The sequence below is a fragment of the Pochonia chlamydosporia genome (assembly GCF_001653235.2).
Source record: "Pochonia chlamydosporia 170 chromosome Unknown PCv3seq00012, whole genome shotgun sequence".
Lineage (NCBI taxonomy): Eukaryota > Fungi > Ascomycota > Sordariomycetes > Hypocreales > Clavicipitaceae > Pochonia > Pochonia chlamydosporia.
This window is the reverse complement of record NW_019154047.1, coordinates 209701-232263: the sequence shown is the minus strand read 5'-3', so window position 1 is coordinate 232263 and position 22563 is coordinate 209701. Positions and strand designations below refer to the sequence as shown.

Below are 22563 nucleotides of genomic sequence, written 5' to 3'. Positions count from 1 at the left end.
AGCTGGGCTCTGAAGGTTCTGGGAATGGTGGCCCATTTGCCGAGCAGGGTAAGCAGAAGAAGGCATGCCTTTCTGCAAAAGAGGCTCTAACGATATTATTAATGATAATTCGACGGGACAATGTCAAAGGAAACCGTCTGCCAAAAGGCAAACAGCCACTTGAAGGCCGACCTACAGCCATGGCTGCGGTTTTGCGGATTTTAGCTTGCCTTGGCCATGTGCTTTACCCGTAGGAATAATTAGTCACTTTGTGCCCAACAGCTTGATTGTCGTGCCCAGTACAGTCTTATTTGTCGATGCTAAATACTTACTGTACACCGCCGTCCAGGTTCAGCGTCCGCTGATTTACTTCTGAAATGATAGTGCTTGCGGAGCACCCACACTTAGAAAAAAAAACTGAGTAAAATGTTAGTGCACGCTGACCCAGGATTCCACTGTACTTACGGCTCAACTTACCGTATAAGTTATGCCGAAAGTTACACTGCACTGCGTCACCACATCAGAGGAGACGCATTTACCATAGCTCACGCTGCCCATAGTAGCGAATAGCAATGCCGCCTGTATAGCACTGGGTAATGCCTGCTACTACCTCCAGAAAGAACTGTCTGAAATGTCCCAAAGTGGCTGCGGGAGGCGCCATGTGCAGCAAATTGGATGCCTTTCTGGGGTATGGCCTGGAATCGCCAGAGCTGGCGGTTTCTGCACAAGCAAATCAGCCTTGCATCAACAGTTAAATAGATGCAAAGGTTACTGTACTGTAGACAAAAGTGCCTATTGACACCGTAGTAGATGTCCAAATGTGGCAAAACCTCATTGCAAGACCATTGCCTACTCCTCGGGGTTTACCTAGAGGTTTCTCTCCGCCGTTTTCACGGAAGTTGCCAGAAGTAGAAGTTTCTACCTCGGATACTGCCGGGTGTTACGTAGAAAAATACCCTGATGAACATTCCCATGTCCTACTAACCACCTCAGTTCATTCCGCGGCCTGCCTCGGTCGATCACCTTCCAGTTTCTTGCCCTTTGTAATACTGTGCATGAATCGCTGCTGGCATGATTTTTCGCACATTCAATTGCCCCGTTGACCTGTTGCCAAGGCCCCGTTCAACGATAAAGATGGGTCGACGTCGTGGTCTACCCGACGGGTAATGCAATATCCTGTCTGCTATCATCTTTCACACCACGCTGCGTTGTATAATAGTTAAAGCAGTCTTGATTCAGATAAGCTCCCATCAGGCTCAAGAGCGGCGATCCTTTCTTTCAACTTGCTGTGGTCTCTGGCGTTCCCTCTGTGCTACATTTCTTGCCGCCTGCCTTTGCTCCATACTCTAGTTGACAGAACTGAGCATTGAAGGTACTGTCTGCTGCGACCTAAACAGAAGGTTCGGTTTACAAATATTGTTGGAAAATAACTTAATCTGATGGGTTATCTGCAGCCAACAATCACCCCGGGATGCCTGTCAACGCAAATTATCTTGTCTGCGATCCGATGGACTCCGGACCATTGCCTGCAGACAATGGGGATATCATGCTGGGAACAATGCTGAAGGACCCCAAAAATATCCTCAGCTCATTGAGCACAATTGACCGAGACTGCGTGGAACAGTACCCGGAGATTATCGTGTCTGAGGCATCAAATCGGCAGCTCGAGGTTGGGCAGACCCAATACATGGGACGGCAGGACGTCGCCGTGCGATTCCATTGTCCTATGGTAAGGCTAGAACGTTTCAATGACCTAGTGGCCAGAGAAGAGCTCGTACGACGAGTTTACGACGGTCCGGTGCTCTCATACTGGGAGAACAGCCGACATTCTCTTACTGGCCGTAAGAAACCAATATATCTCGTCACAGGATTGATGATTGCGACGAATGCTTCCGTCAAGCTCGTTAGATGCACCAAGGAACAAATAGCCGCAGTAGATCTAGCTATAGAATACTCAGGCGAAATAATTCTTGCCTACAGCCTCCTAAAGATTAATAATCCTTGGAAACGGGAAGGCTGTGCTGACTACGTGCCATCAGCGGGACTGATATATGATGATGGGAACGGGACTGACCATGTCGGAACCGCAATTGCCATTTAGAACTGTAGAGAGACTAAAAGATTGAGTGATCTGGGCTCATTTAGTCATATTTCCGTTATAAAAAAGCAGGGGGAGACGTGGCTTGTTAACGAATGTACGCTGATTTCGAGGTTTTGCGTAAGCCCGGCATCGTGAGACACAATCTATATACCCCTTTGTGCGAACCTGCTTGCATCATACTTTTCTATTGACTGACTATTAATTCTGTGCTGATAGAAATCTCCGATGATAGACACACAGATCAAGAGTCGTACTGCCATCGCTTCCTATTTTCACTAACCCACCATCGTGTTATAAACGCAGCTTGTTCCGCCCAGTCGGCGGCACCTGCTCCGTACTTCTCCCTCACACTGTTAAGGAAAGCGCCAAATTCAAATGAAAGAGCTGCGTCTTTTTCGTATGGGTCTTCTTTGACGTGGGTGAATCGCCATTCAACGCCCTCAACCACTGGAGCGACCAGGCGCCAATCGGGGTTGGTGGCGCTGTGTAGATACTTGGGCGCCACCTGTATTCATGACTGTAAATTGCCAATCGGCCTGGCCAGTGCGCTGAGATGTCGTCTGCAGCGGGCGGATGAGTGATTGGCCCTCGTAGTTGCGGATTAGGTCGTGCGCAGCCCGCCCCTCTGAGACAGAGAGTGAACAGGTTTCGATAAGCAGGTCTAAAATAGTGGGAAGAATAGAGACTGAATTCACTGGGTCGTCGATGCTGATAGGAGGAAGGGCCGGGTGAGACAGGATGAGAGGCACATGAAAATTGCCGATGTTGGGTTGATAGTAAGGAGTAACAGCTCCGGTCTCGGGAAGGGACAGCCCGTGGTCGCCAACGAGCACAACCAATGTATTGTTAGAAGCTCCGTGATCCTTGAGGATTTCGAGGATCCTTCCCAACCATCTATCGACGAACCCTGCCGCGTTGACGTAGCGAGACAAGTCCTCGAGATCTCCGCCGCTGGCAAGGGGAACGTACGGCTCGTCGTCAGGCATGTTGAAGGGATGGTGGGTGGTGCTGGTCAAATGAGTGAGGAATACCCTTTCGTTGTTCTGGTTGGCCGTTTCGAAAGTTTCCCTGATGTAGTCCTCGATAGCTGTCTCGGCCATGCCGTAGTAGTTGATGTCGGGCAGCGTCACTTTGCCGAACTTGGCATCATCGCGCTGCAGGTACTCCTTGGTGATGAGCTCCTCGCTATGATATCCTAACTTGGGCATCAATAGGTTCTGTTTATCGAAGGAGTTAGTCACGGACATCATGAATGAGTTCCTCCACCTATACGTGTTGTATTCAGGGGTAGGTGTAGTCGGATCTTTGGAGTGGTCCAAGGCGTTTAAAGCTCTGAAGATATGAGGAAGACAGGGCTGGTAGATGTGATGATTATATTCGACATTGAAGTCCGCAACCAGAGGTGTGAGTCCGCAAAGTGTGCCAGTAATACTCTTGAGAGTGTAGGTACTCGTGGTGTGGTCGTTGTTGAAGTTGATACCGCCTCGTCGACTAGTGTCACTATGTTCAAAGCCGTCGCCGTAGTCACCGGTGATGTGATTAGAGGTCCGAGTTAGTGTGGCTAGCCGCTGTTGGACTTCTTTTGGCAACGTCCCGTTGTCCCAGGTGTCCGCGAGAGTCCTCCAGATCTGGTCGCCTTTCTTGATAGGGAACACGTCCTTTCGGGTACTCTCAAGCTTGACCAGAAATACATGACGAATTTCAACATTCTCAAGCTTACCCCGCAAAGACGGGAGTAAACTGTCGTCCAAATTCGAGATCTTCAGTGGATCTTCAGCCGCTCTGTAGTGACTACTCCCCGGAATGTACCAATCTTCGAAGCCATGCAGTGGGGAGCTTACACTCGGGAGCCAGTCCCAGTGAGGGGGTTCCTTCAGAGCCGTCCGATTCTCCCAAACCCAACTGATCCCATCTACGTGATTGGAGCGAAACCCAGGAAGGGCAGGAGCGGAGTGTACAATGTCAATGACGGGAAATAAAATTGGAGTCCAGGACATCAAAATGAACGACTTTTCAGCGGGACGTGCAATCAACGACGCCATCTGAATAGCCAGGAGAAAAATAACTACCATGTGTCCAATCCAAATAACTTGAAATCTTTGCAGCGTATTGGAAAGAGGTTGTGGTATGCAACTGTCATCACCTGTACCATTGTCCCTGCCATCATCTGATACCTCGTCTAAGTCCAGCTCAACTTGGGGTAGATGATCATAGGGGCCAGCCATCACATCATATCGGAATGAAAGAGCCTTGCTTGACAGAAAGCTAAACGCAAACCTGATCGCATTGACCACAAAGCCAAAAAAACCTAGAAGAGTGCTCTGAAGAATCCAACTAGCAAGAAATATGGCAAAACAGGTGATAAAGTAAGTCAGCAGTCCAGTAAGAAGCATAGGCCAAGACGAGGGCTCAAAAGCAAGGCCAACATGGCGCCAATGAAGCTCGGATCCGACGACGGTGAAGAATGAAATGCTGATAATCGCCACCTGGACCTGCGCAAACGTGAAAATACAGGATATTGTTGCCTTCAAGACATGAAGACTGTTGATAGCACAGTATGGAGCTGGACTCACGTCAAGAAGCAGTCGAAGCGCTAGTATGAGAGCTGTGTCCTGCGCAAAGAAGGAGAGGCCCCATTTGTAAACGTCAACACGGGACAGGGCCGTGATATGGGCATAGACATGTATAAATTTGGCGCTGAGAATGGAGACCGTAACAAGTGAGAACGAAAATGAAGGGTTGACGACCTGAGAGAAGATGTTCAAAGGGAATCCGGGGCAGGCCAAGGCGCATCGACAGCTTGCGATCTGAGAAGCCAACGAGGAGAGGAGTATCCAGATAAAGGCAGGCATAATTGCGAGGCAGCCCGCCAATCTGTGGGATTTTACGTCTCTCTCGAATAATGAGAGTTAGCAATATTCTTAGACAGCCAACCGCATTTCGCCTGAGAAATTCTCTGGGAGAGCCTTTGCCTCGTCTGTCCGCGTGGGGGATTCGCTTGCTTTGAGATCCTGCTTCTGTGAGAAGGATAGAGTGGGGGGTACAGTGTAAAGATTATACGCATGCATGGTGAGTAGGACAGTGGTGTTAATAAATCTCTTTGCTTGCTGATTGCTCTGGTCACAATACCCCATATTGCTTGATAGCAGTAAAAGTAGGTACTGTACTGTAACTTAACGAAGTATTAATATTAACATATGGAGGCGGCTGTCTAAACACTTTATTCTCGATCCTCTCGTGGACTGATGGTGACAGAGCGAATGGCAACCGTTTTTTTTTGGGGAGTTTGGCGATATTCGGCTGTTTTCAATACGTGTCACATACAGACCATGAGCGAAGTACGTGTTTCTGCAAGATCTGGCTCTTGAATCAAATCAACTATTGCAAAACTCATACAGTACTTTATGACCCTCCGTTACAGTACTTACAGCACAGTCTGCCACATTGCTAAATTTGCGAGGCGAGTACTTTCTGGGGTAAGATTCACAATGCAATCAAGAAAGTGGCACGCAGCATCTCATTACTGAAAACCCCCTAGCGAACAGATGTGGATATGTACTCTCTTATTGAGAGATTACCATATCACCTTCAGAGACAGATATTCTCTCTGTTAGACTACCAGGCGCTTACACACCTCTCGACGATGAACAGATATTTCCATGAAAAAATTGACCCGCAAAGGATAGCAACCCCAAATGACAAATCTCAATTCGTTATGCGAGCCGCTAGAGATTTCCGACAGCACCAACCAAGCTCGACTGGCGACAGAACTCGCCTAGGGAACTTCGAATGTTACATATGTTTTCGAGTGCTGCCGCCCGGAAACTTCGACATGCTACAGCCCACGTCTGCTTTCGTGGACCTGCGCGGTTGCATTGTTTTGAATCGTGCCGCAGACATATTTACAGACAAGCTCGTTATGTTGCGACGCTTCTGCATCGAGTGCGGTCTCCGGAAAGGGTTCCACGCACCATTCGATTTCCTAACTACCAAAACTGGCAAAGCCCTTTGGGCTTGTAAATGCCGGAAGGTCCGGTCCAGGCGTAGCAGTCCTAGATGCTCAAAATGTTCAAGTTATTGTCCTCTTGAGCCTCCGAGAAAGTATTTACCCTGAACAAAAGTCGAAGGAGATTGCAGCCCCAGTTGACTAGGTGCTACAGCATACACCATAGTTCTTTACACAGGCCGGATATTTAGAATCAGTTACATTGCATAATTCATCGATGGAAAGAAGCATCTGGCTTGGGCCAGAAGGATGGTATCTCTTGGTGTGCGGAGCTAGGTCTGTGATTTACACGAGACTACCCAATCACCAAGTTTTGGGGTTATCCAACTTTGTCAATTGGGGGCTACTCTACAGTTTAGTTTCATCGAGAATTTGGCACATGTGCCAAGTCTGCTCAGTACCGTAAACGGCCATGTGAGTTCTTAAGAAGGCAGTTCAATACACAGCGCAGTGTCATGACTTTGGTCGAGCGTTAAAGACATTTGGTTACGCCTCCTTGGTGGTGATGTACTGGATTTCTGGAAAGACATTCCGTACAATTGTTGCTAAGGGGAGAATGTGCGAAACAAAAACCCCTTTAACTGAGCGACTACAGCCTTAGTCATGGTTATACATCTCCGGGGGGCATTGGGGAAGGCTGTTGATCTCGCCTGCGATGCAACTGCTAACCCCGATCTGTACAGCGCTTCAAGACTACAACTTCAGTGAAGATCGCACACAAGTAATATTATTAATAATACGAGGATGTTCATTTGGTTCTGCATTGTGGAGATATCCTTGTGAAGTCTCGTTTTCGTACAATAAATATTTGCAAGCCTTAGAGGTGCCGCACTGTGACGATTTCACCAGTCGGAGCATGGAAGAATACCAAGTTTGAGGAAAGCACTTGGTGTATAAATAAAATTATTGTGATTTGTGCACCTATCGGAGTGTAAACTCCTTTATTCTTTTAATGTCGACGTAATGCGAAAACATTGTCGTCTTGCTGCCTATTCATGGTGACAATAGCGGCGGTTGGAGTTCTCATATTACACAGTCCGGAGGTAACTGATAGAGTTCGCAGCTACTTGCGTGGCTTGCGATGCTTGTATTTCCAGAGTACAGTAGAGAAATTGACATTTACGTGAGGAAGCTTTTCTTTGACCTTGTGATAGCTCAGGGGTGAAAGCCACACTGGGAGGTGAACCTATCCCTGTGGGACGGCGGTTACCGTCTTTGTAGGTCTTCTTGATTGTCTTCGCTCATTATTAGGTATAATGGATGCTCATAGAAAGTTTGAGGATTGGCAAAGCATGTATCGTTACTGGTTCCTGAGTTGTGTTGCATGATAGGAAGCCCAGAATTGCAGAACTGCGCGACCCTTTCTTCCGTACGATTGAGATTTACCCGCGATGTTTGGTGATTTGTGGTCAGATTTATCAGCATCTACGGTATTCATCTCAAGAATCTTATTTACAACCACATTCTGGTTAAGGAAAGCGGCTTGGGCCAAGGGCGCCAATCCGGCTCCGTCAATTGGGCCAAAATTCGTGGTTTTCAACAGTTTCACAGTTATGGCCTCGTGACCGTTCGCAATCGACAGGTATAGTGGAGTATCTTCATAGACGGTTCCAGAGTTTGTTTCAATATCACGAACCTGTAGAAGGGCGTCAACGATCGGTTCGAAGCCATTTTGGGCCGCGTGGCAGAGAGCAGAGCGATTGTAGGTATCCAAACTATTGACATCAATTCCTGGAGTTGTAAGTAGAAGACTGACAGCAGTTGTATGACCATTCTGTGCTGCGAGACTCAAAGCAGTCTGATTGAAATGGTCTTTGGCATTGACGTCGATACAAGGCACAGACAAAAGCACCTTAATGACGGGCAAGACAGAGTTCCTCGCGGCCCAAAGCAGGGCGGTGTGACTGGAGCGGCAGTTGCGTGTGTACAAATACCAAATTAGAGCCTTATGGAGGCCACGGCTCGATTGAGACAATGAGTTAATATGGCTTTCGTCCAGATATTCTGCAATGTGTAGCCAAAGCTCAGCTGGCAACTTCGGTGTTGATATATAACCTCTGCAGTCCGCCTCGCCAAGGCTTTGCCTTGAAGACATTTCGCAAACGTACCGGCCTGGGAAAGTGGCCGTCTAAAGGGCAGCAACCTTTATTTTAGGACCACAGTTAGTTAAGTACCCTAATTATCGCAAGCAGACAGAGGATTTGATACCAACCATAAGTGGCACATTGAGCTCTTGTCCAGGCTTTTGAGAATTAGCACTGTACACCAACACGTCACTGTACAGAGGCACTTTCTGGCAGCCGTACAGTTAATAGCCATAACGAGCGGCTCAACATACCCCTAATAGAACAGGGTATTTCTCCAGGTAAGGTTGTCCTGGGGAATGGAACACAACCGCATTTTCAACCCCCACAATCGTTGTACGAGACAATGGGCAATGCAATTTTTCGTCGAACTTAAGAAGAGACTCTTGTTACTCATTTCCTAAAGCCAAAATCCGTAAGACATGGTATCTGCGGACGGTAAAAAGCACAGCACAACAAATTCTGTCCGTTTTCTTTCAGGAATCCGCACCCTGCTTCTATTATACATTTTATGATCTTAAAATGAAACAAACGCAGGGCTTCCGAGCGAAAGTCGAGATAGACGACTGCGCAGATCTTTCATTGTGGAAATACATTGCCTTATTAACCTATGTAAATGCCGTTGCAATTATCTTACGCGTTGAGCCTTTTATTTGGATGCAGAATGAACTGCATTCGACGGCATTTACGCTGAACGCCTCAGTCGTACGAATTTTCTGGTCAGTTCCGTCATACTCATATTATTACATCCATGCCCAGAATGCATACTGAAACTCGGGCTATGAATCAAGGTCAGGTCTCTTCGCTTTGCAGATCGGTGCTTTGGTCTCACTGCTGTCTAAAATCAACGACCCACAAGCGCTTATCATCACCAAATATTTCTCTTTCCGCAATTTATGCAATGCCGCCTTCTTCATACTGTTTGCAGAGGGGAGATTTCTCTGGGCTGAGGTTGTATTGGCCATGGACTACCTTGGTTTACTTATTTTATATTTCCTGCGCAACACATACCCCAAACCTATCCATGCAGCGATGATCTCAGGCCCGCTTGCTTGGACGTTTGTGGCGATCTATTGGAATGGTGGCATCCTAATACCGACAGAGGCAAAGCTGGCTGCCCACGTTATCGGATACGTCTTCATATGGAGCATACTAGTCTTTGGGATGGTCTTTGCGATTACTTATCAGGTGGGCACTACGGATAGATTTCTTGCCTTCGCATAGGAGCTTGGCGACTCACAGTTCAGCAGGACTATTCCATAACCTTCTTTCTCAGTCATCTGGCCTTCGCCATTGGAACAGCTACATTTCCAGAGGGCGGGGATTTTGAACTGCAACCACTGTTTGCCCTCCTAATACAGATAACACTCTTCTTTATCACGCTCGTCCTCTTGTATCTAGATCACACAAATAACCGAAAAAGGGGCAACGATGCCATGGTGAACTGGGGATACCGTCAGACCAAGGAAGCCGGCCATACCCAAAGTCTACCTTTATTCGCGCGGTCATATGACTCTTGGAAGCCGCTATCTCAAACTCATGTGAGGTAATCACGACTAAAAGCGCGGCTCAAATGCTAGGGAACGATCCTCTAATGTATTGGCAAAAATCTTCAACGGCCTTTTGGGTGCAGACCTTGTCGAGCCATTTGTTATTCTAGACAGAGCATAAACTTGGTGTTCGCTACAGCATGTCTGACCAGCCCACAATTTATGAGCAAAAGTTGAATGGATTGTTGTTGGCGATGCGACGAAAGCGACAGGTGACGGGAAAAATGTGCTCACGGTCCATAGTTTAGAGTGATGTCATACTTACTGGGTTCAGCATAATTGCACAGTGGCTTCTGGCCGTTGCGGATGTCATTCAAGCCGCTCGTGAAATCAGGTTCCGATATATGAGTTGTGCCTTATGCCATGGCAATTGTTCGTGGCGAAATGGATATGTAGATGATGGGAGCTTGAAGGAGCATCGCCATTATCGGCATATCTCCCTTTTCGCACTGAAATTACACTGTCACTGAACGAAAATGTTGTGTTCCTTACATATCATTGGTGAAATTATGGCTGCAACAGCAGACTAATTGACTGGCATAGACTGGTTTACGCGAGAGAAGGAAGCACGCTTTTCGTAGAACACCGACGATGACCAAAGAAAATTTCCGAAGTGGTTACCAACAAACATATGTAAGTGGCAAGTGGAACATTCGTCAAGATGGACCGGTGAAACTGAATTGAATTGCAACTCTCTTTCATCCCCAGACTTGGAGTTCAGCATCTTGGCGGGGTACAACTTTACCCCACCTTCCGCTTTTGTCCATAACCAAATTCACCGAGTCGGGAAAAAAGCAAGAAATGTAGATACCTTTCTTTCGCAGCCAGCAACCAACCAGTGCATCAACACCAGGCATCCTCTGCAGACTTCCTCAAAGCCGTGACTGCCTCATCAACGGACGGCAAGTGAACATCGTCTTCGCTGGCCAGAGAGCCCAACCCATACTTTTCCCCTTCTGACAGAACCTTTCTCCAACGCTTGTCGTGGCGATTGAGGACCTTGCCGAAAAGTTGCCTGGAAGGGCCGTTCTTCAGATACTCAGATACTATGATATGCGTAGCGTCGTAAATGGCTTTATTGGCACTTCGCAGCTTTTTGTGTTGCTTTATGATTGCATCCTCGCGTGAATGGACAAACAGCAAAGTGGATATTCCAGCCTCTAGATTACCTCCTTTGACATTCCTCAGCTCTTCCCGAATATTGTTGACCTCTGATTGCTGCAGCGAAGACCCAGTAAGAATGAGGACTTCCGTCGGCAGAGCGGCATGTTTTGCCGCGAGTCGACCCTCTATTAGCATGATCGCCCTCCTTACCGTAAGCGCCAGGCTGTTGAGTACATGGGTCTGCGGTTTCGGATTTTCCAAAGCGTCCTCGTAAAGCAGTTCCATGGATTCATTATCTAGACCGACTCCTTCAATGTCCCACCCATATCGATATGGGTGTAGCTCATGTTGGATGCGCGACAGCAGCTCGTAGAAGTCATTTAAAGTACCATCCTGGTGCGTCATCCAATTGTATATCTCCTCATGGTCAAGGGTCTCATTCTGCTGGGCGATATTAAGCGCACTTCCCCAGTTTGACGAAGACAAGAGCTGTTCGAGAAAGTTAGCTCTGTCTTTGTCATCGTGGGAAAGAGGTTCGTATTCATTGTTCCGTTTGCAGGCGAAGAACAACCGTGCGTCTGCTTTGTATGCCCGAAAGATTGGAAGAAGGCAAGCAACAAAGGATTTAATCGCCGTGTGCACGAACGGATCTAATCGACAATTGTCGTCGATGACCAATATCCAATGCCTTTGCGGGACAGCCCTCAAACAACCGCTGGACTGGGCTTGGCATATGACCTTATAATAGTTGTCTGCCCAATTATCTCTCTTTACTGGCGGAAAACCGGTCTCGGAGTATGGCGGTGGAAGTTCATCTTGTGGCTGGCCGAGCATGTCGACGTGGTCCACGGGTCCTCGCAATCGCGCCGGAGGTTTGGTTCTCACAAACTGTAATGTCTTGTAATGGACTTCAAATCATCGAACTCGAGAAAGAGGTATTACAATAATTATTGATAACGATAATATTCATAATGATATCACAGCATCATGGTTCGGAAACGCCAGTATTGTTCTGTGTATTTGTGGTCCTGACAGGTGTCGTTTCCCGTTTTCCTGCCAGCAGAGGCACGGCGCCAGCTTATTATAGCGAGGTCAGGATCTACCACTGAGCTCTAGTTTTCGTGCAGCTCAATCCATGCCGTTCCTCCACCTGTGATCGGGAGTTTGATGTTATCGAAACAAGACGCTTTAAGCTTTTTTTGGCCAATTTTTGCTGCGACGATTTTGGCTATTTCAAGGAACGCGGCGTAATGCGCCAAGTCCGTCGTCAGTCTGGTTATGGCTAAATCAGGCAATGGTCGGCCATTTCTTTGGTTGTGGAGGTTGTGGTGGCCTCAGGAGGGATCTGACCACAGTTCTCAAGTTTGGGCTAGTGGCCGATTTTGCAACATCAACCAGTGTGTGCCTTTTCTAGGAAACGTCCAGCATAAGCTAGGCACGTGAAAATTGCCAGAGTACCCGAAACTCCCGTCCACAGAGTTGTTCTGATTCGCGCAGTTTTCCTTGGAGCTTGCACAGGTTGCTAACGTTCTCTATAGTGTGTAGCATCAATGTATGCCTCGGCCCTAACGCAATCTCCTATCCCCTTAGCGCTCGTCGATACATGCTTTCCCTTTTGTCCCTCTTGTTGAGATCAATTGAGCAATTTTGTAGGACAAGTTCCGCAATGGCCCATGGCCGTACTCAATAGCCAGACTAAGTGCTCTATCACCGCGAGACGAGCCTGCCGCGATTTAAGCTAGGGATGTCTTGGCTTCGCCATTTCTAGCAGCCCACGATAAAGCTGTCCCATGTGACTCTCGGGTACCGGTATTGCGCTTGTATTAATACAAATAGGGTGTAAATACCTAATAAAGTAGTAGCTCTAGAAGCTTGTGCAAACTAGCTAATACCGCCTTCTGACTCGAGGATCTACGATCAGGAGGAGATTTTTAGGCGGCAAGTTCAACATAATGTCGCAATCCTGGTGTTCTCTACGACCAGGAGTGGCAAATAAAGGATGAATGCCCTTCTGATGGACAGAATAATGACTGTCGTTGGATGTTGAGTTGAATACAAGAGATCTCCATGAAAGTACGATTTGCATATCGCCGTGTTGAGTATGCCTGGCAATTCTCCGTCTAACGCAAAGGTAGGTTCAAATGTGCCATCTAGTAAGCACGTCTTCCGTCTTTCCCCCCAACCCTGTGGAAGTTGATTCAACGACTCCCCAGAATAGAGTAACAGGCTCTGTGGGGACCCGCACGGGTAAGGGGCGCATATGTCGTCGCAGATGGTGAAGGAAGCCAGCGCCAAATGCGTTGGCGCCACGCTGTGGTCATCATCACAGGGAAATTTGTGGAGTCACGAGAGACGGGGTTCCCAAGGTCGGTGGCCTTCATTGGCTTGACGAGGTTGGGACAGACAAGGCGCCAGGAAGACAAGGAGCGCGAGATAATTGACAGGATGCTGAAAATGCGGGATAACCATGCGTGTGAACTATTGACGAGATGCCGTCGCCTTTGTGCGATATGATAGGACAGCTACTGTCCATCGCAGGTCAAGCAGCGGATTGTGGTGACGCAGGGCAGGAAAAGAGCCTCCAGTTAGTCGACCACTGTAACACCTCTCATATTCCGCTCTAGCCTTCTGGTCGCGAATACCACCATCGTCATACTGCTCCGACGGATCATCATAAAATTGCACAATCTAACGGTTGCCGGCTTAAAATAAACGAAACCACTATAGCCGCATGTACCGGTGCAAGAAGTGGTTGTCATTTTGAGTGTGGCTCATGAGGAAAGTCTTCCTTGCTGGCTAGTTGTTGGACCTCCACTAGTGAATGTTAAGATGGCACATTCTGAGTGCACAAAAAACAACGAAGATGTGCGACCTGGTATTTTCCAGCCATCCCCACCAGACTCACTTCATAGCTGAGTTTGGGAGATGACGAAGCCGCTTCATTGGGAGGGTTGGTCAGGCGCTTTACGCTTCAAATGACCGTGCCACCACGAGTACTGGCGGGAGTCCAGTGCAGAGGAAGCAATTGCGGTCACCGCGGATTGCCGTACACCAACACAGAATAGACTCACCATGGTGTTCGAGTACAATGGATATTGTGACCGGAAACACAGACCGCATGCCAGCACAGTGCCCCTAATCGCTTCCGATCGTTGTCGCTGTTGACAAGATGCTAGCGGCCCGACTTCTTTATCGTCATTCCCAGGCATTGTGCGACATTTGGACGGGTTGGCAACTGCGCGATAGTTGCTGATTGGTCACCACTTGTTATAGGCGCTGCTGTAAGGAGCCGGGAGATTTGTCCTCGGGTGGGTGGTGTCGTCGCCGACGCTTCCAAGCCAATCAAGCCCTAGCCGCCGGGACATTTGACACAAGAGGCCTTGTAGTGGGCAGCCAGCTGAAGCCATTCTTTTATCCGACACCCAACAAGCACTCTGTATTAGCCTTACTCATCCTTCTCCAACACCAACACACCCCGCCGCGTACTTGGAATTTTGACTCGACCAGCGAAAAGTTGTGCGACACCTTGCATGCGGTGCCAGTAGGGAAAGCGAAGTGTGAGCGAATCCGCACCACTACCCATTTTCGTTCATTTCATAGCTAAAATTACGGCTATACCAGAGAGCCGGAGTCTGAAAGCTCATGGGTTGGGCTTTCGGCCAGGGGCGCTGGCCCCAAGACGGGCGGTCGCACGTCGGGCCGCAAGACGGGCACTTTGCCGATTTCCAACTCTGGGCGTGTGCGCAGACTGGCCTTTCCAGACTTTTCTCTGAGGTTTCGTTCTTCGTTGCGACAGCTTGATGTTTGGACTCACTTTCCCGGGCGGAGGAGATACATCGACCACATGAGGTGCCGTTGGCAAGGACAATGAATGTGATGGTTCTTTCTCGAATGTGTTATCCATGCCATTCTTTCCCTCTGGATCAACTACTCTGTGTCAGCACCAGCCATTCCCAAAATCTGCGCATACTTACCAACGAAATGGTCGTCCCCAGTAAATTCGTAGCCCAATGCTTGAGCAATTGCGATTTGCTTTTCCTTCAATGACCTTGCTAGAGACACCACGGTCAAGATCATGGGCACCAGCTCACTGGATATATTATCATCAAACTGCGCCTGCAACGATATTCTCCTGGCTCTTATGAAGATTTTCTGCCGCTCCTTTTCCAAGTGATCTTGTATAATTCGTTTGCTTTTGGTTGGATCACCTCCGGCTCTTCTGGATGCCTGTACGCAAAGCATCTCGTACTCTGTATGCGGAATAATGGGGATGGTAAAAGTATTGTCGTTATTGCCGTTGCAGTCGTCCATATTTCTCAAGATTCATTTCTGTGTTTGAGGATTTTTCGGCAACGAGCCGTCAAAAAGGTCGGAGGAATCTCTTGCAAGATATTCGTATTTGGCGACAGGGGGTGTAATGCTGTTTCGTCTCGCAGCCACTGGCAATAAGCGCGCGGTTGGAGTTGCATCAAATCGACCCAGCCGCACTCGCGTACAGATATGGCTACACCATGCAAATCCTTCCGCCAAGCTACTTAAAGGAGCACCTCGGGTCAGAAGGCGGTTTCTTTACTTACCACTCCGAATGCAGACCTCACAAACACTATCAAGCATAGATTATACATTTGTGCCGAGTCCATCGAGTTCCGATCGTTTCTCTCCTCACTGGCCCTGTGTTGGATATGGCGGACGGGAGGACAAAGAGAATCAGCCTCCCGCCAGCCCCACCAGCATATACTTGGAAGAGGATGGGGTGTATTACGGACGTATTTTCCCGGAAGACGGGAACGAGGATGTAATAGCCTCCACGAAAGAATCCTTCTCGCTACTGAAGCAACACTACAACAAAATTCTCACAGCCAAAAATTTCAGAATACATGACGATGCTGCGTTTCTCGACGGGCTAGGATCTCTTGGCAGCCCAAGAACAATCGCTAGTAGATCAGGGCTCGTCTCCGAGATAAAAAGGTGGAGGTTGAACACTCTTTCGGATGCCGGAGTTGTGCTTTCGGCCATTGGTGGGGAACTTTCGATCTCGGATTGTGCCAAGCAATTTCTGGATGATCCCGATTCGTGGTGCGTGCACCGGACCTCGCAGACCTTTTCATTCTCTTTCGGAGTGGGCGACATTTCTTGTCGAGCCTTCTTCCAGCCAAGATCTAGCTGTGTCAAGGTTGAAAACTTGACGGCCGAACCATTGCAATGTTGTCAGCTTATTGACGCCGAGCCCGACATGAATCGCCAAATCTCATTAGATAAAGGAGTTCAGAACGAGCTGGAACTAGACGTGGGGGCTTGGAGGATTTCGTCGTTATCTTCGGACAACTCATTCATCGACTTGTTTGTATTTAGCATTGCGTACGACGTCACCGTGCAACAGAAAAGAAGAGCCTCATTGGAAGTCACCGGTAGCCTGTCAGGCCGGAAATACATGCGATGCCTCCCAAGTCAAGATGTCAAGAACCATGACGGGGCTACTGAAGAGGAGTCTCGTGAGGTTAACCGGGAAATCTGCCAATGCGACTCGTACAACGATGGGGCGATGATCAAGGACGTCCTCGCATATGCCACGGAATCGCTTACGAAGCTTCAGATTACCGCGAAGAAGTACACCCTCCAATCTTGTGGGGATTGCGGCAACAATGAGTCGTACACACTCGATTTATCTGACAAGATATTGACAACGGAGTTCACGTCCCTCCGAATAGGAGTGCACTCTCGACATGGGCTGGTGGCTGTAAGAGACTTATTCGTTAGTCATGAGACTACCATGCAGGAAGTGGACAAAAGATTCCGAAGGCAAAGAGCCATGGTGGAAGAGGACTGGAGCCACGTAAGTTCCCGCTCTCGCGAATATTAGATCGTAACGTCTGATCCACCGCGGTTAGCCATTAGTTGAGAAGGTGTGGAGTTTCGATACTCGTCTCGGCTATACATACGTCTCTTTTACGTACCCGCCACTGCTTCTAGATATGGATATGGAAGGGATGTTCAAAGGTGATCCAAAGACCTTTGATGCAATTCTTCGGGACTGTCCACTAGGTCTTCGTTTTATCCATGAGGAGCTTGGTGAGGTACATCTCAACATCTCGTCGAGCACCATTGGGTATAATCCGGCATCAGACCGGTTTGTAATATTGGATCTTGACTATGGCCACGATAAGTCGGGCAGAAACAACTTAAAGACAACTGGCGCCGCTGGATACACCGCACCGGAGGCCCTACTCGACCACCTGACAGCAGACTTCAGTCCCGCTCAGATGGGTCCGAAGGCGGACATATTCGCACTGGGAGTGGTTTTTGCGTGCGTTCTTGGACGAATTCCGTTCCCTGAATCAATTGATTGGAGGTTTCCTCGAACCACTCCAATGGCGTTGAAATGCGACGCGTATGTCCATCAGACGACAACTATGCTAAGACGGATAAAAAAAGGTTTGCTGGTCGACCAAGGTACACCCGAAAATGTCCTCCTTGAGCGAATGCTGGAAAACACAGTGGACCGACGACTTTCTTCTGAAGACTTGGTGACTGAATCGGCAGCTTTGTTGAGGCATCGGTCGTGTGGCTCCCTGAATCAGCTTGAGTCCATTGCTGGCTGTGAATGAGAGGTGTTGGCAAAGGAACAACTGTCAGAGCTTTGACGGATGAGAGCGAATTCCTGGGTCCGTCTGCCAGCTCTTTTCGGCTTGTTTGTTTTCCTTTGTAGATGACATGATCAAAAGCAGCTACTTACGACTTTTATCTCGAGGTACCACCATAAGACCAGGGCCAAGTTTCCCAAAATCCTGGCCCAAGATCAACTGCGTCAGGAATTGTCATCGGGGCACATCCATGCAGCTGCGCATATTTATAGATCATACATTCGATGCTGTTCGAGGACCAGCTATGTACTCCAGGATTCATGTGCGCTGAGCATTTCATGTTTGATCTACGTGTCATCAATCACAAAACAGGTGACCTGTTGAATCTCTACACACTCATTCCGCCGTACCCAGGCTATTGCGAATTATAGGGCGGCCAGCAATTGATTCAGATGATACGGCGCCAGGTGCTCATCGTTTGTCGCATCTGTACGTGTTGATCCCCATTCCTCTCCCGGTCGTCTGTTTTGAGTACTAAATTGTATTGCCCAGATAGACCGATTCCACTTCAGTCACTGTCGATGTTTGACTAAAACTCTCCGACAATTCACATTCGATACTTGTACAATGGAACAACTTGTTGCGCTCAGCTCGGGAATGAGGTCTCGCCTCTGGCCCGTCAGGAAGCAATACAAACCCACAAAGATTTCAAAGACGTACCGCAATCTACAAATCAACAAGGTGAAAGGACAAACAAGAACGTATCCTGCTTCAGGACAAAAGCCGGCTTCCCTTTTCCAACGCATATTTGGAGCGACTACTTCCCCGAAATCAAAATGCCCAATCTGTAATACACATGTGGCTGTTGCCGGTGCAGACGCTGTACCTTACGGGCGAGACTGGTGTCATAGAGGCTGCGTATGGCCTCGACTTGTGCGTCGGAAAACAGAGGAGCAGTCGAAGTGCAGCAGTGTTGTGAGCTGATATTGTGTTCGACCTTTCTATTTGGGTCTGTGACAGCACCAATCGTTGATAGGATCAATAAACAGGTGTGAGCCACTACGTGCTTGTGCGTAGTTTCCTTATTCTATAGACTTCCCGCCTTGGCGGCGTTTCGCCGGTGCCACTTACGGAACCACATTTGGGTGACTCCATTCGTTGGCGACCTGCTGCGATGTGAAAATCACAGGATATGAACATGCACTTGAAACAGGATAAAGTTAAAAAAAAAAAAAAGCTACCTTATCTCCACAGCCTTTGCTGGCAAACAAGTGTAATTCGAGGGTGCTCACGGACATCCTTGAGCAGTGAACTTGTGGAGTGTCCGTCAACCAAATGGCGAAGAAACTGGAAGGGGATACGGTACTCTCTCTCTTCAAATGGGCTGGTCATTATCAAGGCCAGCACTTATAGCTGCCGACACTTCGAATTCCTGTCAACGCTGGAAGTTCAAGTGAGCTGGGCAATTATCCCACGGGGAATCCGTAGAAAGCGTAAGAAATTTGTCCACAACTCTCTTCACACGACATGGAACAAATGTTCAACAGGTTATACATCTTGTATCGTGTTCTTGATTCATTCAATTGCTGGCTTACTTGGCCATTTCACCATTTTGTGTCATATATGTTTCCGCATACTTTCCAGACTGTCGTCGTCACTCTCACTCGTCTCACTGGAGTCTTCATTGCTGCTACTCAGCGTATTTGCATCGCTGTCTATTGATGAGGCTCCCAGATCGCTGTCATAAGAAGCCTCACTGTTGTTGCTGCAACTTGTGGCGCTGTAATAGCCACTATCGAGTGAATCGTGGTCACCACCACCATAATGACTTGCTACCTCACTGGGGCTATAGTATGAGTCACCGTCATCGCCACTACAATAACTTGTTGTGTCACTGGGGATGTAGTCGGAATCACTGTCGTCGCTACTGCTCCAATGCACCCCGGCATCGCTGTTGCGGTCAGAGATGCTGTCGTCACTGCCAGATTGGCTCGTCTGGCAATCGTTGTCACTTTCGCTTGTGCCACCAGTAGAGTTCAGAATATGGCTTTGTCTCCAATTGGTCGCTATACGTTTCCTATACATGTCTTCCCAGTTGAATGTCTGTTTTTCCCCCCTGGCCAGGGTGTAGACCTGATGAAATATATAACACTTCCAGGAGTTCATTGTAAAAGTCAACTTCACGACACCTTGCAGTCATAAGTGGCCTGCAACGGTTGTTCGTCTCAATTAGCAGGAAAGCGGAGATTGAGTATCATACAGCCGCTTCTGGGCAGGGGGAACTTGTCTTACTGAAATATTGAACAATACAATAGCCATTTTCGAGCATAAAGTACTTGCCAAGGCAACGACGAGCGAAAAAGAAGCACCAAGGAAGCCTCCCAGCGGGGGGTTCAAACCTTGGAATCTTTGTTCACTTGGCAAAACCGTGTGACCAACGAGGATTTGTAGAAGTTCTCGCTACCATTTTTACCCATTTTGATGAGGCAGTAGCGGTATGCAACGACATATTACCGTAATAGGATGCGATTTCAAATACAAGCAGTTCTATGCCAGCTACCCGCAAGCCGGGATAACGAGAACGTAGTGGAACGATGTTATTATTTATGGCATCTACAGCGACCGTGACGACTGAAGTTGTAAACTATAGTACCTTCCGCAACTGCCCCTCAGCTAATGCTCAAAATGCCTTTCGGCAGCTCATCGGAAGGAAAGGCATATTATGGATGATGCCAGTATCCTGGGCAGCGCCAAGTTCAATGAGGCAAGCTGCCATGTGCCGTGGCTTGGATGCATCATAAGGGTATTCGCAAAGGCGTGACAGAGCCGTCTTGCCAGTCTCGTCTCGGAGGTCGACGTCAATTTTCTGCTCCTGTACCAGGTACCTCACAATATGTTCGTGGCCCATTCTCGCTGCGAGATGGAGAGGACTAGACTGTCGAAAGTCAAGAGACGCGCCGTTGGCAACCAACACTCTCACGACGTTGCCGTGGCCCCTACAAATTGCCATCTCCAGTAGCACCAGGTCCAAGTGCCCTTTCGAACTCCTAAGAGGGGGGTTAACCGACTCTATTAGAAACAGCACAACGCTGTGAAATCCCCTGGAAACTGCAACGAACAGCGGACTCGCAAATTCTAGCCGATAGTCATGATGCTTGTACCTTTCCGGCCTGCAGTACTCCAGCCTGTAATGTTGAGTTTGCCGAAGGAAGTTTAGAATTCGATCTTGGTCGTAGCAGCGAACAGCCCATCCTACGATAGAGGGATGCCCTAGCTGAGAACGGCGTTCTTGCAGTTTCGCTATGCAGGTCTGACGAGACCTTCTACTCACTCGGGTGAGAGACCACAAGGTTAAGAAGTCGCAAAACTCCGCAATAATGATCCGTAGTTCGGGCGGCAGCCTGTCCAGCATTGCTGAATTTCACGTATGCTCAGGACCCTGAAGTTTCCCTACACCTGCCGATTCGTCGCCGAATCGGCGCAGCGACAGTTGTATCCGTCAATCAGCCAGCGAGAATTCCCGTTTAGCTCTTTTAGATCCTGGTATTCCCTCACACATCTCGAGCCATAAGCAGTTGCTGTTCTGCAATTACTATCGCTGCGCTGCGTTGAGCACTTAAGTTCTGGGTGCAATTCTCCGGTGCAAAACGGTCAGCCTTATTTGGCTGTTATCTCACTTCGGGCATACCCAGTACTGTCTCGCAAAGTCACATGCCCTCTGTCGAAAAGAGCACGTTTCAGCTATGTAGAGACACCGGTTTGAAGTTATGATCAGCTGAAAGCCGTTCGATGTCCTGTTTTACCTTCCGCCAACATCTGAGGCAAAACCGTCGCGTATCGAGGTGGCTTGCTGGTGGCCGTCCATTGACAGAAGCAAACGGCATGGGACGGCATAGAGTTACGTTAAATGTCGTGAGAAAGACGGGCAGATCCCGGGCTTGGTTGAACTCACTCCATTGTGTATATCGCTATGAACAGATCCAAAGCTCCATCCACCGCTGCCGCCGCCTCCGCGCCCGCCCAAGCCGATGATCGTCCTCGCGTTGGTACTTGCGTAATCACTCTCAATGAGGATGGCAAAGTTCTCCTTTTGAAGCGCAAAGGCAGCCACGGAGATGGTGAGTAATGAAGAGCCTAGTGTCTGAATGTGTGAACTCTGTAGCCAAGCCTGACACAGTCGTCTGCAGGGACGTGGGGAACGCCGGGAAGTCTGATAGACTCTGGGGAGGACCATCTGGCCAGTGCGGTGCGCGAAATGAAGAAAGCAACTGGCTTAATCGTTGCAAATGCTAAACTCTTGGACGCCACTCATGATGTGTTTGTATCTTCTCCTGACAAAAAGGAATACATCTCCCTATGGATTACTGCCACCATGACAGATCCCAAGGCGAAGCCAATTGTATGTACCGAACCATCCTGTCCTGGACTCAGAAATGCCAAGCTGATGCCTCAATTGCAGATCATGGAGCCCGACAATTACACTGCAATGGCGTGGAAATCGAAACGCGAAATAATCGGGATGTATAGAACCAACCCCAACGACCTGTTTTTGCCTTTGCGCCACCTTATTGGACAAAGGGCAAATTGGTACGAACTATCTACACAGGAGGTTGCGTAGTTCTCCTTCTGGGTACATGGGAGCCCTTCATTACTGAAGTGTGATGAAGTCGGATGTACGTTTTGCTAAGCATATTACGGCTTTACGGACTAAGCAAAGTCATTACGTTCGAAGCCAACTACCGCCATGCTACTTGGTGGTTCGAGGGAATAGACTACGCGTTTGCTGAGAAGTCTCTGTTGCGAGTCCTACACTGTCGAACTCAACCACATTTTGTGATTCGCTTGGCGACCTAGAGGTGGCTTATCTAGCTCAGGGAGAAGGACCGTTGTCAATAAGGGATAGATATGACATTTCAGGGCACCTGTGAAGAAATTTGGTGGATGCGTACCGTAGGCAAATGGTCTCTGAACGAATTATCAGCATCCCCGAAGAGTTATGCATCTTGGTGTCTAGTGGGATGGTGCCGGTCTCAACTGACACCACCTGCGATGCTGTAATGTGCTAGTGTTTTCAACCCGGATAAACCGCTGGCGGTAATATGATTTCTACCGCCCCGGCTCCGGTAGCTCTTCGACGAACATGATTACATTGCTTGAT

At 48.5% G+C, this 22563-nt stretch overlaps 7 protein-coding genes across 7 annotated transcripts; 3 read left to right on the top strand and 4 right to left on the bottom strand.

Moving 5' to 3' along the window:
- Positions 1 to 1450: 1450 nt before the first annotated feature.
- VFPPC_11514 (hypothetical protein) lies at positions 1451 to 2080 on the top strand (the record flags this gene model as incomplete). The annotated part of the gene is made up of 1 exon (XM_018289677.1): positions 1451 to 2080. One exon carries the CDS (start codon positions 1451 to 1453, stop codon positions 2078 to 2080), a length of 630 nt encoding a protein of 209 aa, XP_018137096.1.
- Positions 2081 to 2520: 440 nt separating this feature from the next.
- On the bottom strand, positions 2521 to 4932 carry VFPPC_11515 (sulfatase domain-containing protein; the record flags this gene model as incomplete). The annotated part of the gene is made up of 1 exon (XM_018289678.1): positions 2521 to 4932. The coding sequence occupies one exon, from the start codon at positions 4930 to 4932 to the stop codon at positions 2521 to 2523; it is 2412 nt and encodes an 803-aa protein (XP_018137097.1).
- Positions 4933 to 7386: 2454 nt separating this feature from the next.
- VFPPC_11517 (ankyrin repeats (3 copies) domain-containing protein) lies at positions 7387 to 8181 on the bottom strand (the record flags this gene model as incomplete). Its single annotated transcript, XM_018289679.1, has 1 exon — positions 7387 to 8181. One exon carries the CDS (start codon positions 8179 to 8181, stop codon positions 7387 to 7389), a length of 795 nt encoding a protein of 264 aa, XP_018137098.1.
- A 2382-nt stretch (positions 8182 to 10563) lies between these two features.
- On the bottom strand, positions 10564 to 11658 carry VFPPC_11519 (hypothetical protein; the record flags this gene model as incomplete). The annotated part of the gene is made up of 1 exon (XM_018289680.1): positions 10564 to 11658. The coding sequence occupies one exon, from the start codon at positions 11656 to 11658 to the stop codon at positions 10564 to 10566; it is 1095 nt and encodes a 364-aa protein (XP_018137099.1).
- Positions 11659 to 14464: 2806 nt separating this feature from the next.
- Positions 14465 to 15135, bottom strand: VFPPC_11521 (hypothetical protein; the record flags this gene model as incomplete). The annotated part of the gene is made up of 2 exons (XM_018289682.1): positions 14465 to 14751; positions 14799 to 15135. The coding sequence occupies 2 exons, from the start codon at positions 15133 to 15135 to the stop codon at positions 14465 to 14467; spliced, it is 624 nt and encodes a 207-aa protein (XP_018137101.1).
- A 274-nt stretch (positions 15136 to 15409) lies between these two features.
- On the top strand, positions 15410 to 17429 carry VFPPC_11522 (kinase domain-containing protein; the record flags this gene model as incomplete). Its single annotated transcript, XM_018289683.1, has 2 exons — positions 15410 to 16657; positions 16713 to 17429. 2 exons carry the CDS (start codon positions 15410 to 15412, stop codon positions 17427 to 17429), a joined length of 1965 nt encoding a protein of 654 aa, XP_018137102.1.
- A 3946-nt stretch (positions 17430 to 21375) lies between these two features.
- Positions 21376 to 22259, top strand: VFPPC_14928 (NUDIX domain-containing protein; the record flags this gene model as incomplete). The annotated part of the gene is made up of 4 exons (XM_022428940.1): positions 21376 to 21523; positions 21593 to 21804; positions 21865 to 21992; positions 22073 to 22259. The coding sequence occupies 4 exons, from the start codon at positions 21376 to 21378 to the stop codon at positions 22257 to 22259; spliced, it is 675 nt and encodes a 224-aa protein (XP_022283995.1).
- Between the last annotated feature and the right edge of the window lie 304 nt (positions 22260 to 22563).